Consider the following 23,338-nt stretch of genomic DNA (forward strand, 5'->3'; position numbering starts at 1 on the left):
ATTACTGAACATATTGAAAACAAGGAGCTATTTAGACACAACCTAATCGGCTTTAGACAGGCGTTGTCCACGCAGGACGCTATGCTTTTGCTTAAGAAAGCAATCTTTAATAACCCTACTCGCGACGTGAGAGGGATCCTCGCACTGGACCTCTCCAAGGCATTCGACAGGGTCGAGCATAAACACATCCTGACAGAGATTTCGTCTCTCAACCTGGGCCAGCGGTTTCATGATTACACCAGATCCTTCCTCGCTGATCGCAAGGCACACCTTCGACTAGGCATGGTCACGGGAGGACCGTACGAACTAGGCACCTGCGGCACCCCGCAGGGCTCAGTCCTCTCCCCACTCTTATTTAATATAGCCATGCACAAACTCTCCACTCGCCTCGCTGCAATTCCGAACGTGGGTCACGCCATTTATGCGGACGATATTACGATCTGGGCGCCGGGCGGATCGCTAGCCATGCTCGAACACTCGTTGCAAAGCGCGTTGGAGGCTACCGAAGATTTTCTTTCAAACACGGGCCTTGAACTTTCCCCCGCTAAATCAGAGCTACTGTTATACCGCCAGTCCAGACAGGGAGTCAGGAATCTTGCGCCTCTGGAAACTCTGCCGGTAGAAATTCGAGCTAAAAATGGGCATCCCATACCGAGGAAGGACTCGGTCAAGATACTAGGTCTCCTCATTGATGCCAAGGGCTGTAACTCGACGGCCCTCAACAGGCTCACTGGACAGGCTAGTAATGTCCTAAGACTTGTAGCCCGCGTCTCCAATCGAAGAGGCGGTCTTAAAGAGGATAATTTGCTCAGAGCTTATCAGGCATTCTTCCTGAGTCATGTCACATACATCGCGCCGTACCTTAATTGGGGTAAAGCGGAAAAGGCCAAGCTCGACTCCCTAATCAGAACCGGCCTCAAGCGCGTGCTCGGCCTTCCGCAGTCCACAAGCACTGAGAAGCTGCTGGAGCTAGGACTGCATAACACCATCGATGAGCTAATAGAAGCTCACACAGCGGCTCAGATTATGAGACTTTCATCTACTAAGCCAGGGATTAAGATTTTAGAAGAAGCAGGAATCCAACCCAGACATGAACCGGCGACCAAAGTTAGCTTGACCCGGGAAACCAGAGCTCACATCATGGTTGACCCCGTCCCGCGAAACATCCACCCAGTGCATAACCAAGGAAGAAGATTCGCGAGAGCCAAGTCCATCCTTAAAAAGATCAATCAGCAGAAGCTAGATGCCCTCTTTGTCGATGCTGCCAGATATGACAGTGGGGATAAGTTCGCTGTCTCGGTGGTAGACGCGGGCGGCAACCTGGTCAATGCAGCCTCTGTTTATACTAAGTTTGCCCATGTGGCGGAGGAAGCGGCGATCGCTCTGGCTTTTCACAGCTCAAAAGTTCCCTCTATGATCTTCTCGGACTCGCGCACCGCGGTTAGATCCTTCTCGTCCGCCCTCATATCTGAACAGGCGTACAGTATTGTGATCAAAGCACTACAAAGGACTAGGGAGAGTACCGAAGGAGGATACCAAATCTCGTGGTTCCCAGCCCATCTAGATAGCTCAATTAACCCGCTTGGATGTAATCCTAACGAGCAGGCCCACCGGAGAGCGCGCGATTTCACGCACCGCGCTGTCGCGGGTAGCCAGGCTTGGAACGAGGTCAACATCCACAAAGATCCATTAAGTACATTCCACGAAATTGTTTCTCATTATCAACTAGGCAGGAGGACATTTCCACCCCCTCACCCCAAATTGAACAAACCCCAGGCTACCACACTAAGACTCCTGCAAACCCGTACATATCCCACTCCTCGGTCTCTTCACAGGATAGATCCTGAACACTCACAGTCGTGTCCCAAATGTTGTCATGACTCATGCTCCTTTGACCACATGCTCTGGCTGTGCCCAGCCCTTAACGCCTCTCCACCCATCACGAAAGAACAATGGCAGGACTCTCTCAAGAGCACCAATCTCAACATCCAACTCCAGGCTGTCCAGAGGGCCCACGACATTGCCGCGGGACTTGATCTCCCGGTTCCATCGTGGGTGGAGCCACCGACTTGATCTTCGGGAGCCTTCGGTTTGGCTCCCCGAGGTCTCAGTCCCTCAGGACTCAAATAAAGTTCTTGTCATGTCATGTCACTCAGTTTACATCGCACAGCTCTGAATACCAGATGCCAGCCACAGAGGATGACGCGTGCTAAAGGGCTTGGATGAAGGCGCGTTTCTTATCTGAGGTAAGTCTGACGGTCTTCGTAGTAAAGTTTCAAATGGGCACTCCTGTACTCAAGGAAGTTTCTGAACTCAAGATGTAAATAGGCACCTTTCTGTAGCCAAACCCACGGCTGTAGTGAGTCCTTCGAGCAACATGGCTTGCACAAACGCTCTGTCCCTCTTTCCCTCATTTAACGCACTCTCCCAGATGAACACAGAGGCACGCGCAAACGCACGCACGTGTACATACACGTACGTGAGCATTGTCGTAAACAGCTGCGCTCGCTTTCACTTCGAGGAGCAACAAGCGCCCGTTCCGCAACCGGAAGGGGTGTGGCCGCGTAAAACCCGTGTGACTCGCCAGCACGCACTAAAGCAAACGAAATGACCACGCGACGATGAACGGTGGCGCTTTGGTCAATCTTTACGCGCTGTACAAGTTCAGACGAAAGACCTATACGGGGTCTGATATGCATAAGCATTTTTTTCTCTGAAAAGAAGCTTTTGTTCGGTTCGTGGAATGAAATAGCAGTCATGTTTTTTTTTTTAAATGACACGTTTATCGTGTCTAATTTGCGCTGTGCAACTACTATCCACTGTTTCTGAGAACACCAGTGCAATATACCGCGCGATGAACGCGATTTTGTCGGAGCTGACGCCACTCCCATGGATTCTGCTCACTTTAGCGCGAAACGTTACAGCGATTTCGGTTTGCGGTTTCGAGAGTGTAGAGGTTGTCTGGTGAATGACTTCGCACGAAAACAGCCCATTGAGTTATGCTTTTTGTCGCTCTTAAGGCTATACTCAATTTTAGAGATCAAGAAATAAGAAAATGCGCTTGTTACCTGTTACTTTCTGACTTCGTTATTCTTACTTCGTGTTACTTGCTGTCTTCGTTATATATATATTTCTGTGTCATATCATTAAGCAACAACACTTTATGGAAGTGAGAAAATGCTTTGGTCCGTCGTTTGTGTGAGAGTATGAGAGTTATTATAGTAGAACAGGAGCTAGTGGGCGGGTTTACGCAGAGTAATATGCACTTTTATCAGACTCCCAACAGCTGACGTTATGCATTGAGGCGCGCTTTTCAAACTGTGCACCAGGCGGACTACCTTCCATGGTATTTATGAATTCCAAGTGACAAATATTTGTGAATATTGCATTTGCACGAAATCTTTATTGCATCAGTAATAACAACAAAACAAAACCGTATTGGTCAGCTGATCACACAGATTTCCACAAAAAGGTTGGTTTGTGAGCTTCTAATAACTAAACAACATGCTTGAAGTGCAACAACAAGCTTGCACTTCTTCGAAGACACCGAAGAACTAAGGTTTTGTACTGATTCCCGTTACTGACGGTGACGCATGGAGTACGACAAAACGGAAAGACGCCTCTCTGTGGCAAAATGTATAACTTGGTACAGAACTCAATTTTTTAAGCGAGAATGCCTTGTTCGCAAGGCATTCTCGCTTGTTCGCAATGTATTGTTCGCAATGTGTGGCCGCACTGTAGCAACAACAGCTACTAGGGCTGCTTGGTAATTTTCGAGGAGCACCGGACTAGAGTTCACGCTTTAAGGAAACCACTGTTCGACGATGTTATTGTATGTATGCATCCCCTGCTTCAGGCTTTATCATCATCTTTCATCAGTCTTTCTTTTTTTTGCCCCCATTCCTCGAATTCTTGTGCAGAGGCTAGCGGGCCGGAGCATACAAACTCACACCGGCCTCTGTGATTTTCTTCTGATAAGTGGTGAACATTTGCAAGTGGGCGCCTTGTGGCAACCTATACGTTGCAGCGGCACACAACGTTCTGGGCTGGAAAATACGGCGTGCGTGAGCACCGCGCCCATTCTTGCTTATCGACGCTCTGCTGAGTCGAGTCGACGGCGGTTGAGCCGTGACGTCATGCCGGAGAGAAAGCCCGCGCATTTCAGTGGGTGACGCCGGCGACGCGTAGCGCAATAATATTCGACTCCCAAGCCTCAGGTTGCTCCCAAGCCACGGCTATGTTGGCTACCACATTGTGACTCAAGTACATGAGTGCCCGCAATCGTACTGCCTCTTTTCTCGCCTTCCCCCGTGAAGTCACGATTTAAAGTAGGGAGCCTCACTACTTAAGAGGCGTCGCCGTACTCCTGTAGACATTTGCACACTGAGGACGGTAAAGGCGAGAGCGCAGTGTGGCGACGACAAAGATTAAATACGCGTGTATTGTCGTGCTTATTGTGTTTGTGGAGAGAACACATCGTAAGTGCGTATTAGTCTTGAGATACGCGTACTGCTGGAACGTATTTAGCCCAGCGTGCTGCTTCGGATGTGCGGACCGTAACGGAAACGTACCTCTTAATTATAGCCGAAGAAGGCTGTGCTGCACTGCAGGGTTGTCGCTAAGTAATGGTTGTAGCCGCAGCAATTCCAGTCACGTGGCCTCTTGGCTCGCTCGCAGGGGTGGTCATATTGTAATTTCAGCAGCCGGGAAATTGCTTAGCACGAAGGCACCTTGCTCTCAGGTGACTGCGGCGCGCACGACTGCAGTAGGTGATTGCGAAAAGTTCAGCACGCATTTCCTGTAGGCACACGTTGTATACTCTTGTGTACTACGGTGCAACTAGTAGTCAATGCTGAAGCCGTGGATGGGTGTGCAATGCGTGTGACATTTCCGCCTGCGGTGGCGAAGATTGACTGCGGGCCTGCAGGCGTAATTTTGAGTTCTGTGGAAAGTTATGCGCTCATGTATAAAAACACACATACAATATCACGAACTACTTATGGCCGTCGAATAAATGACCGATGCGGTTTTACGTGAGAAGCGCTCACACCTTTTTATATTGACACCTTTGTGTGCCTCATGACAACCAGTTTGAATAATAAAATAAAAAGAGACATCACCGTTATCCGATGGTTAGAAGTGGCGAAGATTATAAATTTAACTGCTCGCTATGTTTCAGTGAGAAATTAAAAACTGGGCCGATATGAGGAAGTTACTGCTCGGGCGCGTATTCGGGCAGCGGACGCGGAGAATTCGCGACCACAAATTACAATCGTTTAATAATATTGCTACTAAAATAGCAAAAATACATTAATTGCCTGTGATTAGTGATCGAGAAAAAGTGGTGCGATTGCGGAGTTGTACTCCGAAATTAATCCGAAGTCCTCCACTGTGTCTTCCATCATAACCTCAGATTTGGTTTGTCACGTTAAAACGCATCATTCAAGCAATCATCAGTAGTTAAAGAAAGAAAAAAAAAAGATTGAGCTCTACAGCCCAAGGCGTAGTTGTACTGTTTGTACGAAGTGCTTGTGGTGCCTTTTTAAGGATTATTTATCTCCAATCATTTTTGTATGTTTGAAAATGTCTCCCCAGCCATGACCACTATTAAGGTTTGTGTATTGCGTAAAGCAGAAACTGCAATAATTCAGCGTCGCGGGGTTCGCATTGCGTACACGTCAGTACGTCAGCGACGCCGGGGCTCTTGCGAGCGTGTGGTATACCTGTGTTTTTCGTAAGTATTCTTTGCCTCATGAAGAATGATAGTTTCGAATACACAATTCTTTTGCGTAGTTTTTCTGCGATAAGTGTATAAAAATGTGCACTAGATACGACTCGCGCAGCAAAAGAAAAGGTGTAATAAAGGATGCACTTGGCTTCAGGCTTTTCCAGTGGCGTCAGAAAATAATGATTTTCATAAGGTGCGCAAACAGATCACTTTTCAAAGTCCTTGTATACGGTGACATCTTCTTCATTTGATGCACGTAAATTGTTCGCGTAGGCCGCTCTACACGTCCGCACCTACTTCAGCGCTTGTGACTCGCATACTATATATTCTCCGCTGCTTCGACACGTTCGGATGCCAGTGTTTGTGGCGCGCCTTCCTCTCTTATGTAACGCCATTTGCCTCCAGCTGCTGTCTTCCACAACCGCCCTTCTGCGGGTAGATAGAATCGTTTTCTTTCGCGTTAGGATAATGAGCCAAGAACTTGAGTCTCCATTTTGCACGGTGAGCATTTCGCAACCGCGAAAAAAGCGAGGCCTTCGAAATAGATTCGAGCGCAACGCCAATATGTGCTTGGAAAGTGGGAAGACGCTGGCCGGATTAGCCACGTACACGCGCTTTTTCCTTGACTTCTTTTGTTGTGCGGTCTGTCAGAGGCGCTGACCTTGAGAGCACGTGCGGAGGCAGTCATTCAGAAAAACGGCGTCACGCCAGCATAATACTTTTTAGTCCGTACCGAAACGCAGACCTTGCAGCCAGTTGCCTGGCGTTTTTAGTGAGAGAGCAAGGTTGCTGCTTAGGATTGTTTTTGCTACCGATCATTAGCTTAACTGAAAAAAAAAGACGTATTCCGTTACGCTGCAGCCCGTCATGGCAATAAGGGGATGTCGATGGGCATATTTTACTTTTTTGTTGCTGTTTCAATGGCTACTCGTAACCAAGTAGTCACAGAAATGGAGGTCACAGCGCTGGAAGACACGGACAAGAGCCAGACAACAGGACGAGCGCTCGTCCTGTTGTATCGCTCTTGTCCGTGTCTTCCAGCGTTGTGACCTCTATTGCTGTATGTAACCAACTAACCCAAACAACCATACTTCCAAATAGTCACGCCTCTGAAGTTGTTTGGCCAAAGGATCCTGCGAAGGCACAAAATTACAAAGGACTATTGAGTACCACGCAGAACCACGTTAGCCGAGTTGAACCGTGTGTGTTTTCGCACTTATTTATTTATTTATTTGTTTGTTTACACATACTGCAGCCCCTGCTGGGGCTATAGCAGGAGTGGATAATACAATACATGAAAGAAATACAATAGGCAACAAAGAAAGTTTAGGCGCAGTGTTGAGGGAGTACAGACAAGAATTCATTTAATGAGAGAGAACGGTTGGTTCCTGGTAGCGAATTCCAGGCTTCAATTGTTTTAGGGAAAAAGCTATACTTAAAAGTATTTGTGCGTGCAAAAAATGGTGTAATGTTAAGCGCGTGATGTCTCTTACTAGAAGAGATTTTTGCAAAGGTTATATATTCATTACTGGAGAAAAAAAATTAAATTATGGGGTTAAACGTGCCAAAACCACTTTCTGATTATGAGGCACGCCGTAGTGGAGGACTCCGGAAATTTCGACCACCTGGGGATCTTTAACGTGCACCTAAATCTAAGTACACGGGTGCTTTCGCATTTCGCCCCCATCGAAATGCGGCCGCCGTGGCCGGGATTCGATCCCGCGACCTCGTGCTCAGCAGCCCAATACCATAGCCACTGAGCAACCACGGCGGGTCATTACTGGAGAGGCGACAAGATGAGTGAATAATGCCATGAAAAAATTTTAAGGAATGAACGTGTCGCTGTTCGGCGAGAGATGTCAGGTTGAGTGAAGACATGACTGACGATGGTGATAATTGGTGGTCATAACGTCGGTAGACAAATCTGATGGCTTTTCTTTGTATGGCCTCAACTCTGTCTATTTCGTAGTGTTTGTAGGGATTCCAAACGATACTACCATACTCAAGTATAGGGCGAACAATAGTTTTATATAACAGTAATTTAGTGTCGCGCGGAGAATTAGACAGAGTACCACGTAAAAACCGAGGTTTTGTTCCTTGTACTTCGTCGGACGAGACACCAAAAAGGGCAAAAGGAATTTTTTTCAAGCCAGTGTACGCTCTAAAAAAAAAATTTTACACCCTTTGGGTGTTTTCTTGTGCCCAAACAGTAATCGTCATCTGCCTTGTTTGCGTTTCCTCTCTTGAAAACTCGGCGCTCGCTACTTTCCTGTCGAGAATGCTGTGTCAAGCAGATAACGCGCGTGTCGTTCGTGACTAGGAAGTACTGGGCTCGCAGCAATAAAGAAAGGCAATGCGGGCAAGAGAGATGATGATTATTGTTTGGGGACAAAATACAACCCAACGGGTGCAAATTTTTTTTAGAGCGTAGTATTCTTTCGAAACTTGGTTTTCACTCCTTTGGCGCAAAGCAAATGCGTTTACTAATGCAGACAAAGAAAGCAGAACCTGACTTTGGTTTTCTTCTTCTTTTTTTTCTTTTTTTGCTGTAACCACTGTGTCGGTGCGTTATTTTGGCGCCGCAGATGTTGAAGTACGTTTTGGTATTTCCAGCCGTTAAGCTGCAGGAAAACGTTTTCGTCCTTTCTAGGTTGACTCGTTTCGTTCTTTGGAATGCACTTTAGTTTTCTTTAACAATAAACATTTCGCCAAGCCCGAGTGCATGCTGGGAGAATATGTGGTCGCCAAGTTCTGCGAAAACTTGAGCACGGCGTTATCGCACACTTTAAGAAAAGTTTACACCCTCTGAGTCGTATCTTGCCACACAACAATAAATCTCATCTGTCTTGTCCGCATTTCCTTTCTTTAACGCTGCGAGCCCGGTACTTCCCAGTAACGAACGGCATTAGCGTTATCAGCATGACATAGCATTGCCGACAGGAAAGTAGCGGGCGCGGCGTTTTCAAGAAAGGAAACGCAAGCAAGGCAGATGGCGATTATCGTTGTGTGGCAGATATACACCTTAAAGGGTGCAAACTTTTTTTTAGAGTGCACGCCTTTCTCGTATTTGCAAGCTTCAAGCTAACTCTTACTACACCACTGGTCTCGCCTGCTGAAGCGTAAATCACTAACATAGGCTAAAGAAACACTCCTTTTCAGTGTTCCTTTAAGTTACGCGTACTTGAGTCAACGTCTTATAGTCTTGAAGATAAAACTGAGGCTTCAGAAGCTGTAGCTGCGGCTCACCAATTGTGACAGGGTAGTGATCATCCTGTTTCCAATAAAGGGTTCTTGACTGACGAAATGTCTCGATGCAACACTGGAGTTGCATCGAGATAACAAAATTGTTAAGGGGTCTGAACGATATTAATACATGTAGAAATACTTTACACGGCAACAATATCCTTGTTGATTATAGATAGCCTAATATTGTAGATGACATTAGGAGTTACTGCTGTGTGCCGTAGCAAAAGGCAGATGATATGGTAAAAATATTCACGAGTAAGTTAAATTATGGGGTTTTACGTGCCAAAACCACTTTCTAATTATGAGGCACGTCGTAGTGGAGGACTCCGGACATTTCGACCACCTGTGGTTCTTTAACGTGCACCTGAATCTAAGTACGTGGGTGTTTTCGCATTTCGCCCCCATATAAAGGCGGCCGCCGTGGCCGGGATTAGATCCCGCGACCTCCGTGCTAAGCAGCCCAGCACCATAGCCACTGAGCAACCACGGCGGGTATTCACGAGTAAGTCCTTCGCCCGATATGTGCAATAGGTTGATCGATTATGTTTCATGGAAACGGGAGCATATCTTGTTTTTAATGTCGTTGGGTATCTAGCTCAGTAGAAAGCTTGCAAAAGCGATCCCAGTGCTTTAAAATGTGCTGCACTGCAGGCCTTAAATCATGTCACGAAAAACTTTTCAAACTGTAAAGCTAGGCTTTCTGCGTGGTACGGCGGCAGCGGCAGCATGCTTAACCCCCGTATTTAGGAATGCACCTTAAGTTGAAGCCTATGCTTGACTTGATCTAAGTGACGCCTATCGTGAACGCGCCGAAAGAAACGCAGTGAGCGTCTTTGGGCATGTTAACGCCAGACGTCATCTAAATCAAGTCAAGCATGGGTTTCGACTTGAGTTGCATTTCTGAATACGGGGGTAAGATATGTACGCAGTGAAGCTGTGTGCGTAATTCACTTTGAACTCACGACGCATTCACGGACAGCTTTTAAGAGTTAAAATGAGTGGTAATTGTTCTGTCGTCGAACATTACGGTGGTTTCAAGTTTTTAAAGAGCGCAGAAGCGAATTTTACAACGTATACAATGAAACTGTTGTGTACGTTGCGAACTCTATACACAATGTGATATATAACAATCTGCTTGAAAAAGGGAATAGGAGCGGCTATTTAATGCTATTTTAGAGAGCAGCGGTTATCAAAGAATATCTGTAAGCAAGGATATTTCCAAATTATTAATAAGTATGGACGGACAGAAACATGTAATATGGCATAATATCAAATAGCCATTGTTATCTAACAATATAAGCATAAGTGATGGCACAAGTTGATGAAATTAATACAGAATGAGTTCATTATATATGTATAGATTGGGAATCAGGGAGGCGTTGTTTAAAAATTATCAACCAATTAAAATGAAGTGAATTTAAATGGATAGAATTCTTTATATGCGCCAGGAAAGAGCGCCATATATGCGCTAGGAAAGAAGAGTGACCTTTGCACTAGTATTAAGGCTATTCCAAATTATATTTCCTCTGAATTCCAAGGTTTGACGACCGTAATTAGTATTCATTTTAGGTAGCAAAAGTCGATGGTGTGAAATACAATCGTTAGCTGGAAGTAACTGACAATAAATTTAGAGTACCATAAATTAATCTGTATATTATAGAAGCAATGTTGCTAGTAACTAGATTGTGTACACTTGATACATTAACGTATGTAAACAAATCGTAGCCTCTGATATTGGTATTATTAGGCGCTATTACGTGAACAGCTCTGTTCTGGAGAGTTAGAACGGATTTGAGGGGACGTTTCTACGTCCAACCCCATTTGGCAATGCAGTAGTTAATGTGTGAATGAATAAACGCGCAATAAAGCTTAATTAGTATTTATGTTTCAAAAGAGCGTCGATATTTGCAGAGAACATGCAATTCGTGAGGCTTTCTGAACAACGTTGCCTGCATGTAAATTAAATTTTAGGCGAGATTCGACAATTGCTCCCAGAAATTTGGTGTGATTGGCCTGCTGGATTAAACGGTTGTCGCACATGACATCAATGTGCGCTATCATTTGCCGTTTCTCGGAGTGAAAAAGAATGAAGACGGCCTTCGCTATAGGATTAAGTTTGACGGCGTTAGTTGCCACCAACGATGAAGATTGTGGAGTTCATTATTACGTTTGCTGATTAAGGAGGCTTCGTTACGTTCTGATAGTAGTAGATTAGTGTCATCCGCGTGAAGTGGCCCAGTGGCATTAAGTAGTAGCGAAGGCAACTCATTAACAAACAAAAGAAAACGTAATGGTCCAGGAATTGAACCTTGTGGCACTCCGATATTAACTGATTTAGCATATGTGTCTGACTTACCGACACGAAGGATTTGTGTTTGATATTTTAAATAGCTACTGATAAGCACTAGAGGTTTTCCAGTAATTTGATATCGATCAAGTTTGCGTTTAGGGATATCAAAATTCAGAGGGGCAAATGCCTTCGCGAAGTCAATAAAGACTCCTGCTACTATCAAATCGGAATCGATCGAGTTCCTAATGGTATCAACGAACGTTGAAGTTGCTGTTGCTGTGACGCAATTTTTTTCTGAAGCCAAACTAATGAGGGGAAATAATGTTTTATTTCGCTGGGTAACTAGTTAGGCGAGTGCAGATTATTTTTGCGAGGATTTTACTGAAAAATAGGGGCACCGAAATAGGTCTATAATTTTCTATCTTCTCTTTTCCTTTGATTTCAATAATGGTGATACTGTAGCAATTTTCATCTCAGACAGGAAATACGTCCGTTATAAATATGGCGTTTATAATGTGAGTTAACATTGGTGAAATAATATCGTTACCAAGTTTGGCAGCGTAAGCTTATATATTATCGATGCCACAAGTGGTGTTGCGTAATCCAGAAATAAAAGATACCTCAATTTCATTGGTGGGATAAAGAAAAAATGAGGATTCACAACGTGGTATGTGTGACGCATCGTACTCTGTTTCCGTTGGTTTCAAGTGAGAAGAAAAATAATTTCCAAAGGCTTCCCTGATATCATTTAGTGAATTGCATGAAATTTTATTATAAATTATGTTTTCGGGTAACACTGCCTTGCTTTCTCTGCCAAGATATTTATTCTGTACACACCAGTTCTTACAGGGATCATTTCTATTGCGAGCAGATTGGTTACTAAAGCAAGCTTTCTTTGCAGCATAGAGAGTTACATTCAATGTGTACGAGCACGTAGTGTACCGATTTCTTAGTGAAGCATTAAGTGGCTGTTTCTTTGGTTTTCTATGCGTACTATGCTTTTTTTATAGAGCGTATGAATGAGTATGTTATCAGAGGATGTCTAGGAACTTTATGCTTAGAAGTCACGCAAAAAGATGTGGAAGCGGTATCTGTTGCCTGGGAGTACAATTCCACAAAAATGTCGTAAGCCTCATTTAGGCTTCGCAACCCTAGCACAGGCGTCCAAACTATAGCACGTATATTATTAACAAATAGATCTGAGCTAAATTAAGTCCGAGTATGGTAAAAAAAATAACTCGCACCAGTCTGAGCGATGCTACTTTCTTCAGGGCACCAGGCATGCCACCTTTGTTGATGGCTCAAAACGTCGTCTTGGAACGGTGGGACGAGAACATTTAGAGGGCCCTACCACGCAGGCATTTTACAAGCTTAGAAAATGTATTTTTTAATGGTGAGAAGTTGTGAAGCCCGGGATTCATCTTCTTCAGCAGAGGTTCCTCAATATCCTGGATACAGGACAACAGGCCTGCGAGCACACCATTCGAAGCAAATGTGATGCTCCTCAGCGCAAAAGTCGCTGCCTTCAATGCGTGTCGCAATGTGAATGCCAAAATAGCTTTTTTTCTTTTCTCGTCTGTGTGAGCTCCTCTGCTCGTCGTTTCCATTGTGGGTGTGTTAACTATGCTTGAACTCTCCGGGCCGCAGGTACTCTTAAAGCTGAGTAATTCGCCCGCTTCATGCTCAGCAAACTTTATAATACCAAGAAGAGTGTACTCTGAACAAGTGGGACATTGACCCTGCAATAGTTTTTGTCACTGCATTTATCGATAACGCACTTCCCCTGCCTACCCATCTTTCTTGATCGACTCGGCAACGCATCGGCAAACGATGATGAAATTCTAAGAACTGACGGTGACACTGATGTATATGAGAGACTCCGTAATGGTGGATTCCGAATTAATTGGACCGCCAGGAGTTCCTAAATCGAGCGCATAAATATAACCGCATGGGTGTTTAGGCATTCCGCGTTCATGAAAACGCGGCCACCACGACAGGGTATCGAACCTGCAACTATATGCTCGAGAAGTGCAGAAAACGATAGCCCTTCAGTCACCGCGGCGACAGACTAAGCAGATTGCCTGCTTATGACGCAGCGTGCAGTGTCTTCAGCAACGTGAGGCTTGCCCGTTGTTATCCAATAATCTCGGGACCCTTCCACTCAAACAGCGTCACGCGCTGAATGTTTATTAGCAGTGAACGTTGGAGGAGCCGTCTTGCGGTTATGGGCCATTCCACCGCGAGGGCTGGGCCATTACATGCTGTATTGCATGCTGCATTTGCCATGATACTACTATCAGTGCATTCGCCAAAATGTACCTTTATTTTCTTTATCCTGTCAATATATTGTTGTTTGTGTTGTCACCTACCACTCCTGTAATAGCGCAATGTTTGGCTAACAGTATCAATAAATAAATAATAAATAAAAAAAACACTTTGGCCACTGCTGGCGGCCCGCATCAAACGCATCAGTAAGTCAAGACAAGTGCACTCACCACCAAGACCGGGGACTCAGCTGATTTGGCTGGACTGCGCCAACGATGACTCGGACTAAGAGTCTTCAAGAAATAAAGTTTCTTTCTCTCTTTCTCTCTTGGTCATGTCTTCTCTTTTTGACTGACACGAAGCATAGCTTTTGTAGCGCTGTGCGTATGTGATGGGATGGCGTGTAGCTCTTGCATCCTGCTTCACCCGATTATAGCAAAAAAGCGCTCGCCTCACTGCAGCACCTAGACGGTCAGTTCGCATCTCCGTGTACAGTGCCCAACACGCAACGGGCTTCAGATCGTTTTCGTTTATATTCTCAGATCCAGCGCAAAGACCCGTGCACATCAGTATAGATTCTTCTATTTAGAATGAAGCCAGAAATGACACGCGAAAACGTTATGACGCAACATTAGCCTAGATTCGAGCAACACTGTATTTCAAGGTTTCATATTTGGACACCGTTTTCTAAGAAAATTAGTACTTTGTAAAAAGCGTACTGCCGTGTCGTCACCATTGGCGGAACATGAATATGTATTACAGTTCCACTGCCACCAAATGACTTGGCAATCCAGAATAAAAAGTCAAGTTGACGAAATGTCAGGCGATGTTAAACTCCTCTTCTTATGTTCAAGCAAACGAAAGGTGTAGAGATGTGGTGCTTTTATCATTTTTCCGCGCCATCTCATGAAGCAATAAATCTTTGAAGTTCGCAAGAGACAGCATCCCAAAGAAAACTGACTGCAAAAGGTATTATGTCCATAGGAATGTGCTAGGTCTGCGGAGGCTATGCTGTAATAAGAGTTCACTGTTTCCAACAAAATAGTCATTTGCCTAGATAGACACGTCCTGGTTTTAATTCCCCGGGATTGCAAACCGCTGCAATAAAAATAACAAGCACATATAATCGGGTTGCCTCGTTTCGGCGCTTGTCTGTGCGGCTGTCTTCAATGCTTGTTTGTTTAGAATTATGATCATTGTTGCTATCCTTGCGGTGCAAGTTTGCTGCGTGCTGAATTACCTGTTTTCTCGACTGTATGCTTGTAAATATGAATTCAAATCAAACGGTACTACTAATAATAACTGAGAAAGATCACTAGTTTTAGGCTCTGCACAACAGGCAGTATGTGCACCACAAAGCGCGTTGTGACTGTGTTCCGATAAGTTTTGTTTGTGCAACAGACTTGGAGACCAACGGATCGCCGGCCGTCGATTCCGCGTTCGTTTTCTCGCGGTAAGCGGGGTCACTCACCTGTCCTCAGAAAGGAGCACGCGCAGAGCGCAGTCCAAACTACGAACCGGGTCCACGTCGTGGGCTCCATGTCGACAGTTGTGTGCAGTGCCTCCTCGGCTGCTTCGGAAGGATTGCAGAGGGGCCTCGGGGAACGAGGAAGCACGGTTGTAAAGCTCTTCCTCGAGAGCTCGGGCGGCACGGCGTCTCTGGTCGCACGCGGAGAATGTGCCGAACAGTCACCGAGAGTCTTTGTCAGCGCGACGGTGTTGGCTCGTGTTTAAAGCGCGTCGCCGTTGCGTCAAAGTAAACGGGCGTTCGGTCTCGGACACGCACGACTCTTTGGGGCGGCGTCGTTGTCGTCGCCTATATGGGCGTGAAACGTGAAAAAAATAAAAGGGGAGAATGGGCCGCTGATGACGCCCTTTTCGTTGTGGTGGTGCGTGTCCTATTACCGGTGTGGCCTTCGACCAAACGCGGGTGGCTCTGCCTGGTGACCCTGGCCGCTCGCCACAGGTGGGGGAACGAGGAGGATGGGGGTGCGCAAGGATTGGAAACCGCTCTCTCGCCAACTAAGGGGCGCAGCGGCCAGCGCATGGCAACCACACGCGGAACATTGTTCCCACGGATTTTCGGCAACCTTACATCCCGTGGTGTGACGGCGATGATTTCGTGATCATGATCGGCTATGATTAGTTTCTGCTATGATTATTCATTTTCGCCTTTTTTTGCCGATAATATTTTTGTGCTTGACAACCTTCCAACACGTGCTCTTATACGTAAGCGGTAAGTAACAAACATACATTTTACTTTCTGTTCAACTTTTTCACCCAAGGTATTCGTCGACACATCCGGTGCAGATGAAACAAACAGTTTCTGCGCTATTCTGTAAAGAAGTGCCCACCGAATTCAACATGCAGATAACCGAAATTAAGAGGTATGCGAATACGTTTGAAATGTAAGTAAGTTTGAAAAGTAAGTGTGAAAATGAGGTGCACATTCTTCGTAGCCTTGTTTATTTTATTTATTTATTGATACTGAGGTCCGGTTTCCAGGGCCTTACCAGGGTGCATAAAAAGTAAAATTGAACAAAAAAATAGAACTACAAAACACAGCGATACATAACATAGGTCACTCACTATGGGCAAAGGCAAACAGTTACTGAACCACACGCAGTAAACCACTCGCTACATAAACATAGGTGCGACAAAAATATTGGCTGTGAGCATTAGATTACAACGTCACCAATAAAATTATTCCATTCAACAATAGTTCTATGAAAAAACAAAAATTTGAAGCAATTCTTTTAAGTAGTTAACAGTGTTATTGTCTGTGAGTGTCGATGACGTGTACCATAACCAGTAGAGAAAGTGATAAAGCACGATGTATCAATGTTGCAGTGCCCTTTTATGAGCTGAAATAAAAAGTTTAAACGACATGTTCAGCTCCCTTGTGTCACAGATGGCAATCCACTTCTCTTGAGGAGCTCTGTAACTGAAGTGCGGCCATCCGAATTATATATGAATGGTACTGCCATTTTATGAACTTTTTCTAGCTTAGTAATGTTTCTTTTAGTAAAGGTATTCCATAAGACAATCGCGTATTCCAACACAATTGGTCGAAGGATGGAATTGTAAAAGAGAAAAAAAACAGGAGGTATAGCAAATTTTAGAGAGCGCCTTAGGAAAAATAGTTTTCGAAGGCAGTTCGCTGTGACAATGTCAACATGTTTGCTCCACGAGAGAGTGTTAGTAATCCAGAGGCCAAGGTACTTATATGCGGTTATCTCAGAAGGCATGATGTTTTCGGCATGGCAGTTGTACAATAAAGGGTTATTTTTTAACGATATCCTCATAAAGACAGTTTTGTCGAAGGTAATTTCCATTTGCCATTCATTGCACTATGTTAATATGTTAATATCTTTTTAAAGGCATCATTCAGTTTAATTTGATCGTCAACAGAGAAAATTTTTTCGTACAGGACACAGTCATCAGCGTACAGCCTAATACCCACAGAAATCTGATGCACAATGTCATATATATAAAGTAAAAACAAAAGCGCACCAAGAACTGATCAAAGTTCGATTTGAGAATTAACTATCCTAAGCTGTCGTACATTATTTTTGATCGAATGCATTAAGTTGAAGGGTGCGAATAGTAGTAGTGTTTCAGACCGAATCCAATATCAATTATATTTCGAATAGTTGGCGAGTAACGTGTTACATCCCGTTCACCTTTAGTATGAAATAATTTTCGCAACATTTGAAGGTTTCTTTCATCGCACGGAACATTGTAGAACATACTGCGATTAAGCATAAAGGGAGCAATAGGAATAATTGGACAGTTGGTTTATTTATTTATTTATTTATTTTATTTCAGAATACTGCAGGCCATTGCTTGGCCCTAGCAGGAATGAATTTACATTGTTACATAACCAAGAGAATAAAATTTATACAATGTTAGCAGCACACATATACCAAAAGAATAAACCAAAAGAATAAAATTGTACAATATTAGCAGCATACGGATACCAAAGAATAAAATTATACAATATTAGCAGCACAAGGATACAAAACATACATATCAGGTAAGTAGACGATGTAACGCATCAGAAAAATTTTGTGAGGAAAAAACAGATGCAAATTCCGTCCTATTTGGAGGAGGCGGTGATGCGTTATCACATAAAGTTTATAACGGCAACCGTTTTGTGCCACCTGCGTTTGCGTTCACGACCCGACTATGAATTGGTATTGACTGCGGCAATGGAAAAGCGAAAAAAAAAAGAGGCAGCTTCGCTCGAAGGGCAAAGGACTGACTGCGATACCAAAATTTAGCGTTGAACTTGAACCTCTCGGATTTTGTTCTAACTTAGTTACTTCCAAGTATAGCGCAAAAAAATAGAGTGCTACTACCAACTGTAGTTGGTACTAGCGCTCATCTTCGTCTGCCGTCTCTTCTTTGTTTGTATGTTTACGTTTTTGCGCTGTAGCTAGAAGTAACTATGTTAGACCAACTAATCCAACAGACGGAGGTTCTTCTGTTGTTCTAAGCATAAGCGGTTGCGCCAAAATTCCTGCCACCCTTAGAAGCTTTACCATGCTGTGTATGAACGGTACTAACATCGCAGAGGTTTATTTATTTATTTTCATACTCTCAGGACCCGAGGGTATTACAGCGAGGAGTCTTCTAACAATAAATTGTTAATGGCAACTTTAAAGGCAGCAGGGTCTTCGATTACACAGTGACGGAGGCGGGAAGGTGGTTCCAGTCACTGCTTGTTTGCGGCAAAAATAAGGCATGGCAAGTGTTAGTGTGACATGAAGGAACTTTAACCTTGTGTTTATGATTGATCCCTGAGGACACGCAATCTAGATGGAGGAAAAGATCATTTTCAAGTGTGGCGTTAGTGTAAAAAAAATTTGTAATAGAGGTTTAAGCGGAAGCACTTGCGCCGTGACCGAAGTGACGGCAGACCTAAATTAACGTTCATTGAAGAAACGCCGGTGTAGCGAGAGTAATTAGAGAGCACGTATCAAGCAGGGCGGTTCTGAACGGATTCAAGGGCGGTGATCAATGCGGAGCTAGATGGGTGCCAAATAGAGCAAGTATATTCTAACTTTGACGTACATAAAGTTGCGTACCATTTATTGTTTAAATCGGAAGGCATGGAGAAAAAATGTCGGCCTAGAAATCCAAGCATGCGATTAAGGTTGTTAATTACATGTTCAACGTGTATATTTCAAGAGAGGCTGTGGGTTACAGGCAAGCCAGGATAGCGGTAACTATTATTGGGGGTTAAAGCGTATTTACAACGGTATAAACAACGTTGCCAATAACTTTATTGTGGTGCATTACTCTCATAATCTTACATTTTGAAGAATTTAGATTCATAAGCAACTTGTCGAACCATTTAGACATAGGTCCACTGTCAGATTGCAAAATAGAAACGTCCTGTGGAATATTTATTACACGATAAAAGACACACTCATCAGCAAAGAATTTAATGCGAGAGTTATGAACGACAGGTGAGTCATCAATATATATAAGAAATAGTAATGGGCCATGAACCGATCCTTGTGGTACGCCTCAAGTAATAAGAACAGTAGGGGAGTCATAATCATTAGCGTGAGCGTACTGTAAGCGATTAGTCAGAGGGCGTTGAATCCAGTCTAGGATAGTAGTATCTATGTTGAGCTTGACCATTTTTAGGAGGAGGAGTTTGTGTGATATAGTATTGAAGGCTTTAGTGTAATTTAAAAAGATGCAATCGGTTATCAGATCTTCTTCAAAAGCTCCAAAAAGATCGTTAGTAAAAGAGAGTAACTGCATTTCACAAGATAAGTGCTTCTTGAAACCATATGACAAGGAGAAAGAAATCCTACTTGATTCAAGGAAAAATACCAAAATACCAAGTTTGAATAAATGATGTGTTCGAGAAGTGTACAGGGTACACTGGGTAAAATATTGGCCTGTAGTTTAGGGAAGAATGGGTGTTACATGATTTGGTAAGTAGAACCACCTTACCCACCTTCCAATCACCTTGCAAAGAAATGTCTGTAAAGACTGCGAATAGAGTTCAACAAGTATAATGTAACAGTTAACGTTTGTATTTTTTGGGAACCTTGAATTTATGTTGTCATTACCTGCAAAGCTTGACAACTTGAAATTTTCTATCAGACGGCACACCTCAGCTGAATCTACAGAGATGAAATCCATCGGAACAAAACAAGACTTGTCGTCTGTTGGCAGAGAAAAGGCTGTTAAGCCAAAAAAGCAAGAAACAAAAAAAAGATCGTTTAGCACAATTTGGCAGTCACCATTAGTGAATGCAAGTGAATTAGCAAGTTAATCATGTTAGATTTGCTGCCACTAACTACATTCCAAAACTGCCGAGGGTTACATTTAAGCAGAGAGGGCAAGGTACGAATGTGGAACACATCGTTTGCCTGCGCAATGGCATTTTTGTACTCGTGATCAGTGCAGTTGTGCGTGTGCCATCGTTCGGGCATCATCGCCACTTTCGCTCGGCGAAATATCATTTTCTTGTTTTTTTAACAAGCGCTTCAGATGGGCGTTAAGCCAAGGAGCTTTGGAAGAAGAAACAATGCATTTTTTTGGAATGTAGCGATCTATCAAGTAGGCAATTTTTTCTATAGAGATCAATTTTCTTGAACGGTGTGACTGTAGTAGCTCGGCGTAAAGTCAGTGATGAATTCTGCAAGCTCGTTATTTATGGCAGAGATATTCGTGTTTTTATAATATTCGCGTTAATAAACAAATTTAATAACTCTTTAATAAATTTGGCCTGCTTTTTGTGAGGTGTACAGGCCGGCATACTGCAGTTAAGAAATCAATGATCGCTTAGGCCAGGCAAAGAAACTAGAGGTGAACCGAATTCTGGAGTTGTAAGCAGCAAATCTGGTGCATTAGCAGAATGAGGTGAGCAACGAGTAGGCTGAAAGCTTGGCGGGTCAGTAGTCCTATTTCTGTAACTGGTCCAAAGCTTGGCAAATGAATAGCAACTTTTCCAAAACTGTCTCCATGTCTTTTACACGACGCTCATGTCCTTCCTTGTTTGCCTATGCCTTTAATAATATTACTTTAAGTAAGGTCTTTGAATTCAAATATTTAAGTATCCTGCTAACACACGATTTGTCATGGTCGAAACGCATTGATGTCACCTGTAAGAAGGCCCTTAAAAGACTAGCACGCGGCGTATTGCTCATCAAAAAACTTAACTTGTTACATATAAAACCCTCATTAGCCCCATCCTCGAATATGGCTGCGTTGTAATGCAATCCATACAAACATTGTGACGTCAAAAAAGTATAATCAGGACAAAAAAAGGCAGTACGTTTTGTCTGTAGGAGATATGAGAAGTAATTTTCACCGTCTAACTCTCTTCCCCTGCTTGGTATATCTCCTCTTGCAGAGTGTCGCAAACTTGAATGCCTAAAATTCTCTCCACCCAGGACGTGATGCTGCAACTAAAACACCAAATCATCGATGCGGAAACGGGGGATGCAAAGGCAATTCTAGGGCTTGACCTAGCGAAGGCTTTTGATAACGTCACACATGAAGCCATTCTTGAGAACCTTCAGGACTTGGGAGTAGGCGTACGAACCTACAATTACATTAGGGACTTCTTGTCAGACCGAGAAGCAAAAATCCAGATTGGAGAATGCCAATCGGATGACATTAAATTAGGCAGCAAAGGGACCCCACAGGGCTCTGTGCTCTCGCCGTTTCTTTTCAATGTGGCCATGATCAAACTCCCTGAAAGACTGGAGGCTATTGAAGGACTAAATCACAGCATATACGCTGATGACATTACGTTGTGGATAGCTAGGGGCAGCGATGCCCAAATAGAGGAAACCCTCCAAAGGGCTATCCAGGCAGTTGAAGGTTATGTCGGACCTAGGGGACTTAAATGTTCACCGCAAAAATCGGAACTGCTTCTATACCAGCCGAAAGGCAGGGCCAGTAAGGAGGAACCGCAAATCTCTCTCACAGCTGGGGGGATCCCCATTCCAAAAGTGGACAAAATCAGAGTTCTGGGACTTTTTATTCAGGCCAATGGTTTTAATGGCGAAACATTAAGGAGACTAGACGGCTGCGCACTGCAGACCATGAGGCTCATCCGCAGGATCGCCAACAGGCGGTCCGGGATGAAAGAAGCGAATCTAGTTAGGCTAGTCCAGGCCTTTGTGATAGGTAGAATAGCTTATGTTGCTCCCTTCCTCAGTTTTAGGTCATTCGAGAAGAAGAAGATTGATGGCATCATACGTAAAAGTATAAAACAGGCGCTGGGGCTTCCCATCCGCACTGCAAATGAAAAGCTTTTAGCTCTAGGGCTCCACAACACGCTTGAGGAGATTATTGAAGCAGTGAGGATCTCGCAGTATGAGAGACTTGCGGGAAGCCCCACGGGCAGGAAAATCCTAGCTAGGCTAGGCATAAACTATGAGGGGCAGGAAGGCATCAAAGTAGACCTGCCGCGAAGCGTGCGGAACCGACTAATAATCCCACCACTACCTCAAAACATGCACCCAATCCATCACAAGGAACGCAGACAGAAACGGGCCGAGGCTCTTGAGAAGCGTTTCGAAAATTCGAAGGACGCGCTCTACGTTGATGCTGCAGACTATGGCAACGGCCGCATGGCCCTAGCTGTAGCGAGCGCTGAAACTAGATTGATAGCCAGTGGCACAGTTCCAACGGATTGCTCTCAAATTGGAGAAGAATCTGCCATAGCACTTGCAATTGCAAGTACTTCAGCCAAAATTATAGTCAGCGACTCTAAGGTTGCGGTGATGAACTTTGCCAGAGGCAGAATTTCTCCCGAGGCGAACAGAATCCCGCAGACCTGCAGAGATAGCAGGAAAATTGAAATAATCTGGGCACCTGCGCACGCCTCCCTCGCTGGGAATGAGGCGGCCCACGAATTAGCTCGAGGACTCACATTCCGAGCTGGTGGGCTAGCCGAAGGCTTCACGGGGCGAGACCACTTAGTGTGCTACAGAGAGATCACACAACACTATAGACTAGGGCGGGTTAAATATCCTCCGGCTGATGCATCCTTAAACAAGAGCCAGGCCTCCACTTGGCGTCGCCTGCAAACCAACTCGTTTCCAAGCCCGGTGTCGTGCAGCCTCTACTACCCGGGTCAGTACTCTAGCCAGTGTAAGCTATGTAAAGCCAGGGCTAATCTTAATCACATTCTGTGGGAATGCCCACAGGCTCCCTCTGAGGGAATAACGTCTTTAGAACAATGGGAGACCTTATTACTCAGCTCCGATCCGGAGATTCAACTGAAGACCGTCCAACTGGCCGAAATCGCCGCTAGGGTCCAAGGACTCCTGGCCGTCGTCTAGGTGGGAAGACTTAAAGCCTTCCCTACATCTGTTGGACAAATAAAGTTTTACAATCACACGTTTATCAATTCTCCTCCATTCTCCTCTCCAGATAACTATTCAACTTCTTCCAAACCCTCATCTACGAGGAGTCACCATGCGCGAAATATTTCAACCTTTTTGCCCACACTGATTCCTTTAAAAACAGTTTTTTTCCATCAATAATTGAAGTCTGGAAGTCATTACAGGGCAACATCCATTCACTACCACTGTAACGATTTACGCAAGCTTGTTTTTAAATGTTTCTATGTTTGTTCATCGCACTCCTGCTATAGCCTCATTGAGGCTGCAATATAAATAAATAATAAATAAATAAATAATAAATAAATAAATAAATAAATAAATAAATCGCAGGTAAGTTATATCCCGGAAAAGAAATAAAGGGCATTTGGGAAATTCCAGTTACTTTCTTAGGGCATCATGTGATTCATGACAAAATGTGATCGA

General features: G+C 44.2%; 1 protein-coding gene across 1 annotated transcript in view; it reads right to left on the minus strand.

The window, feature by feature from the left end:
- Nucleotides 1–15,366, minus strand: part of LOC135901536 (uncharacterized) — a 77,628-nt gene extending 62,262 nt beyond the window's left edge. Inside the window, exon 1 of the mRNA XM_065431372.2 lies at nt 15,001–15,366. Coding sequence (XP_065287444.1) covers nt 15,001–15,070 — 70 coding nt within the window. The 5' untranslated portion in view covers nt 15,071–15,366. The remainder of the gene's footprint in view (nt 1–15,000) is intronic.
- Nucleotides 15,367–23,338: the final 7,972 nt, after the last annotated feature.

The sequence above is a fragment of the Dermacentor albipictus genome, chromosome 8 (assembly GCF_038994185.2).
Source record: "Dermacentor albipictus isolate Rhodes 1998 colony chromosome 8, USDA_Dalb.pri_finalv2, whole genome shotgun sequence".
Classification (NCBI taxonomy): Eukaryota; Metazoa; Arthropoda; class Arachnida; order Ixodida; family Ixodidae; genus Dermacentor; species Dermacentor albipictus.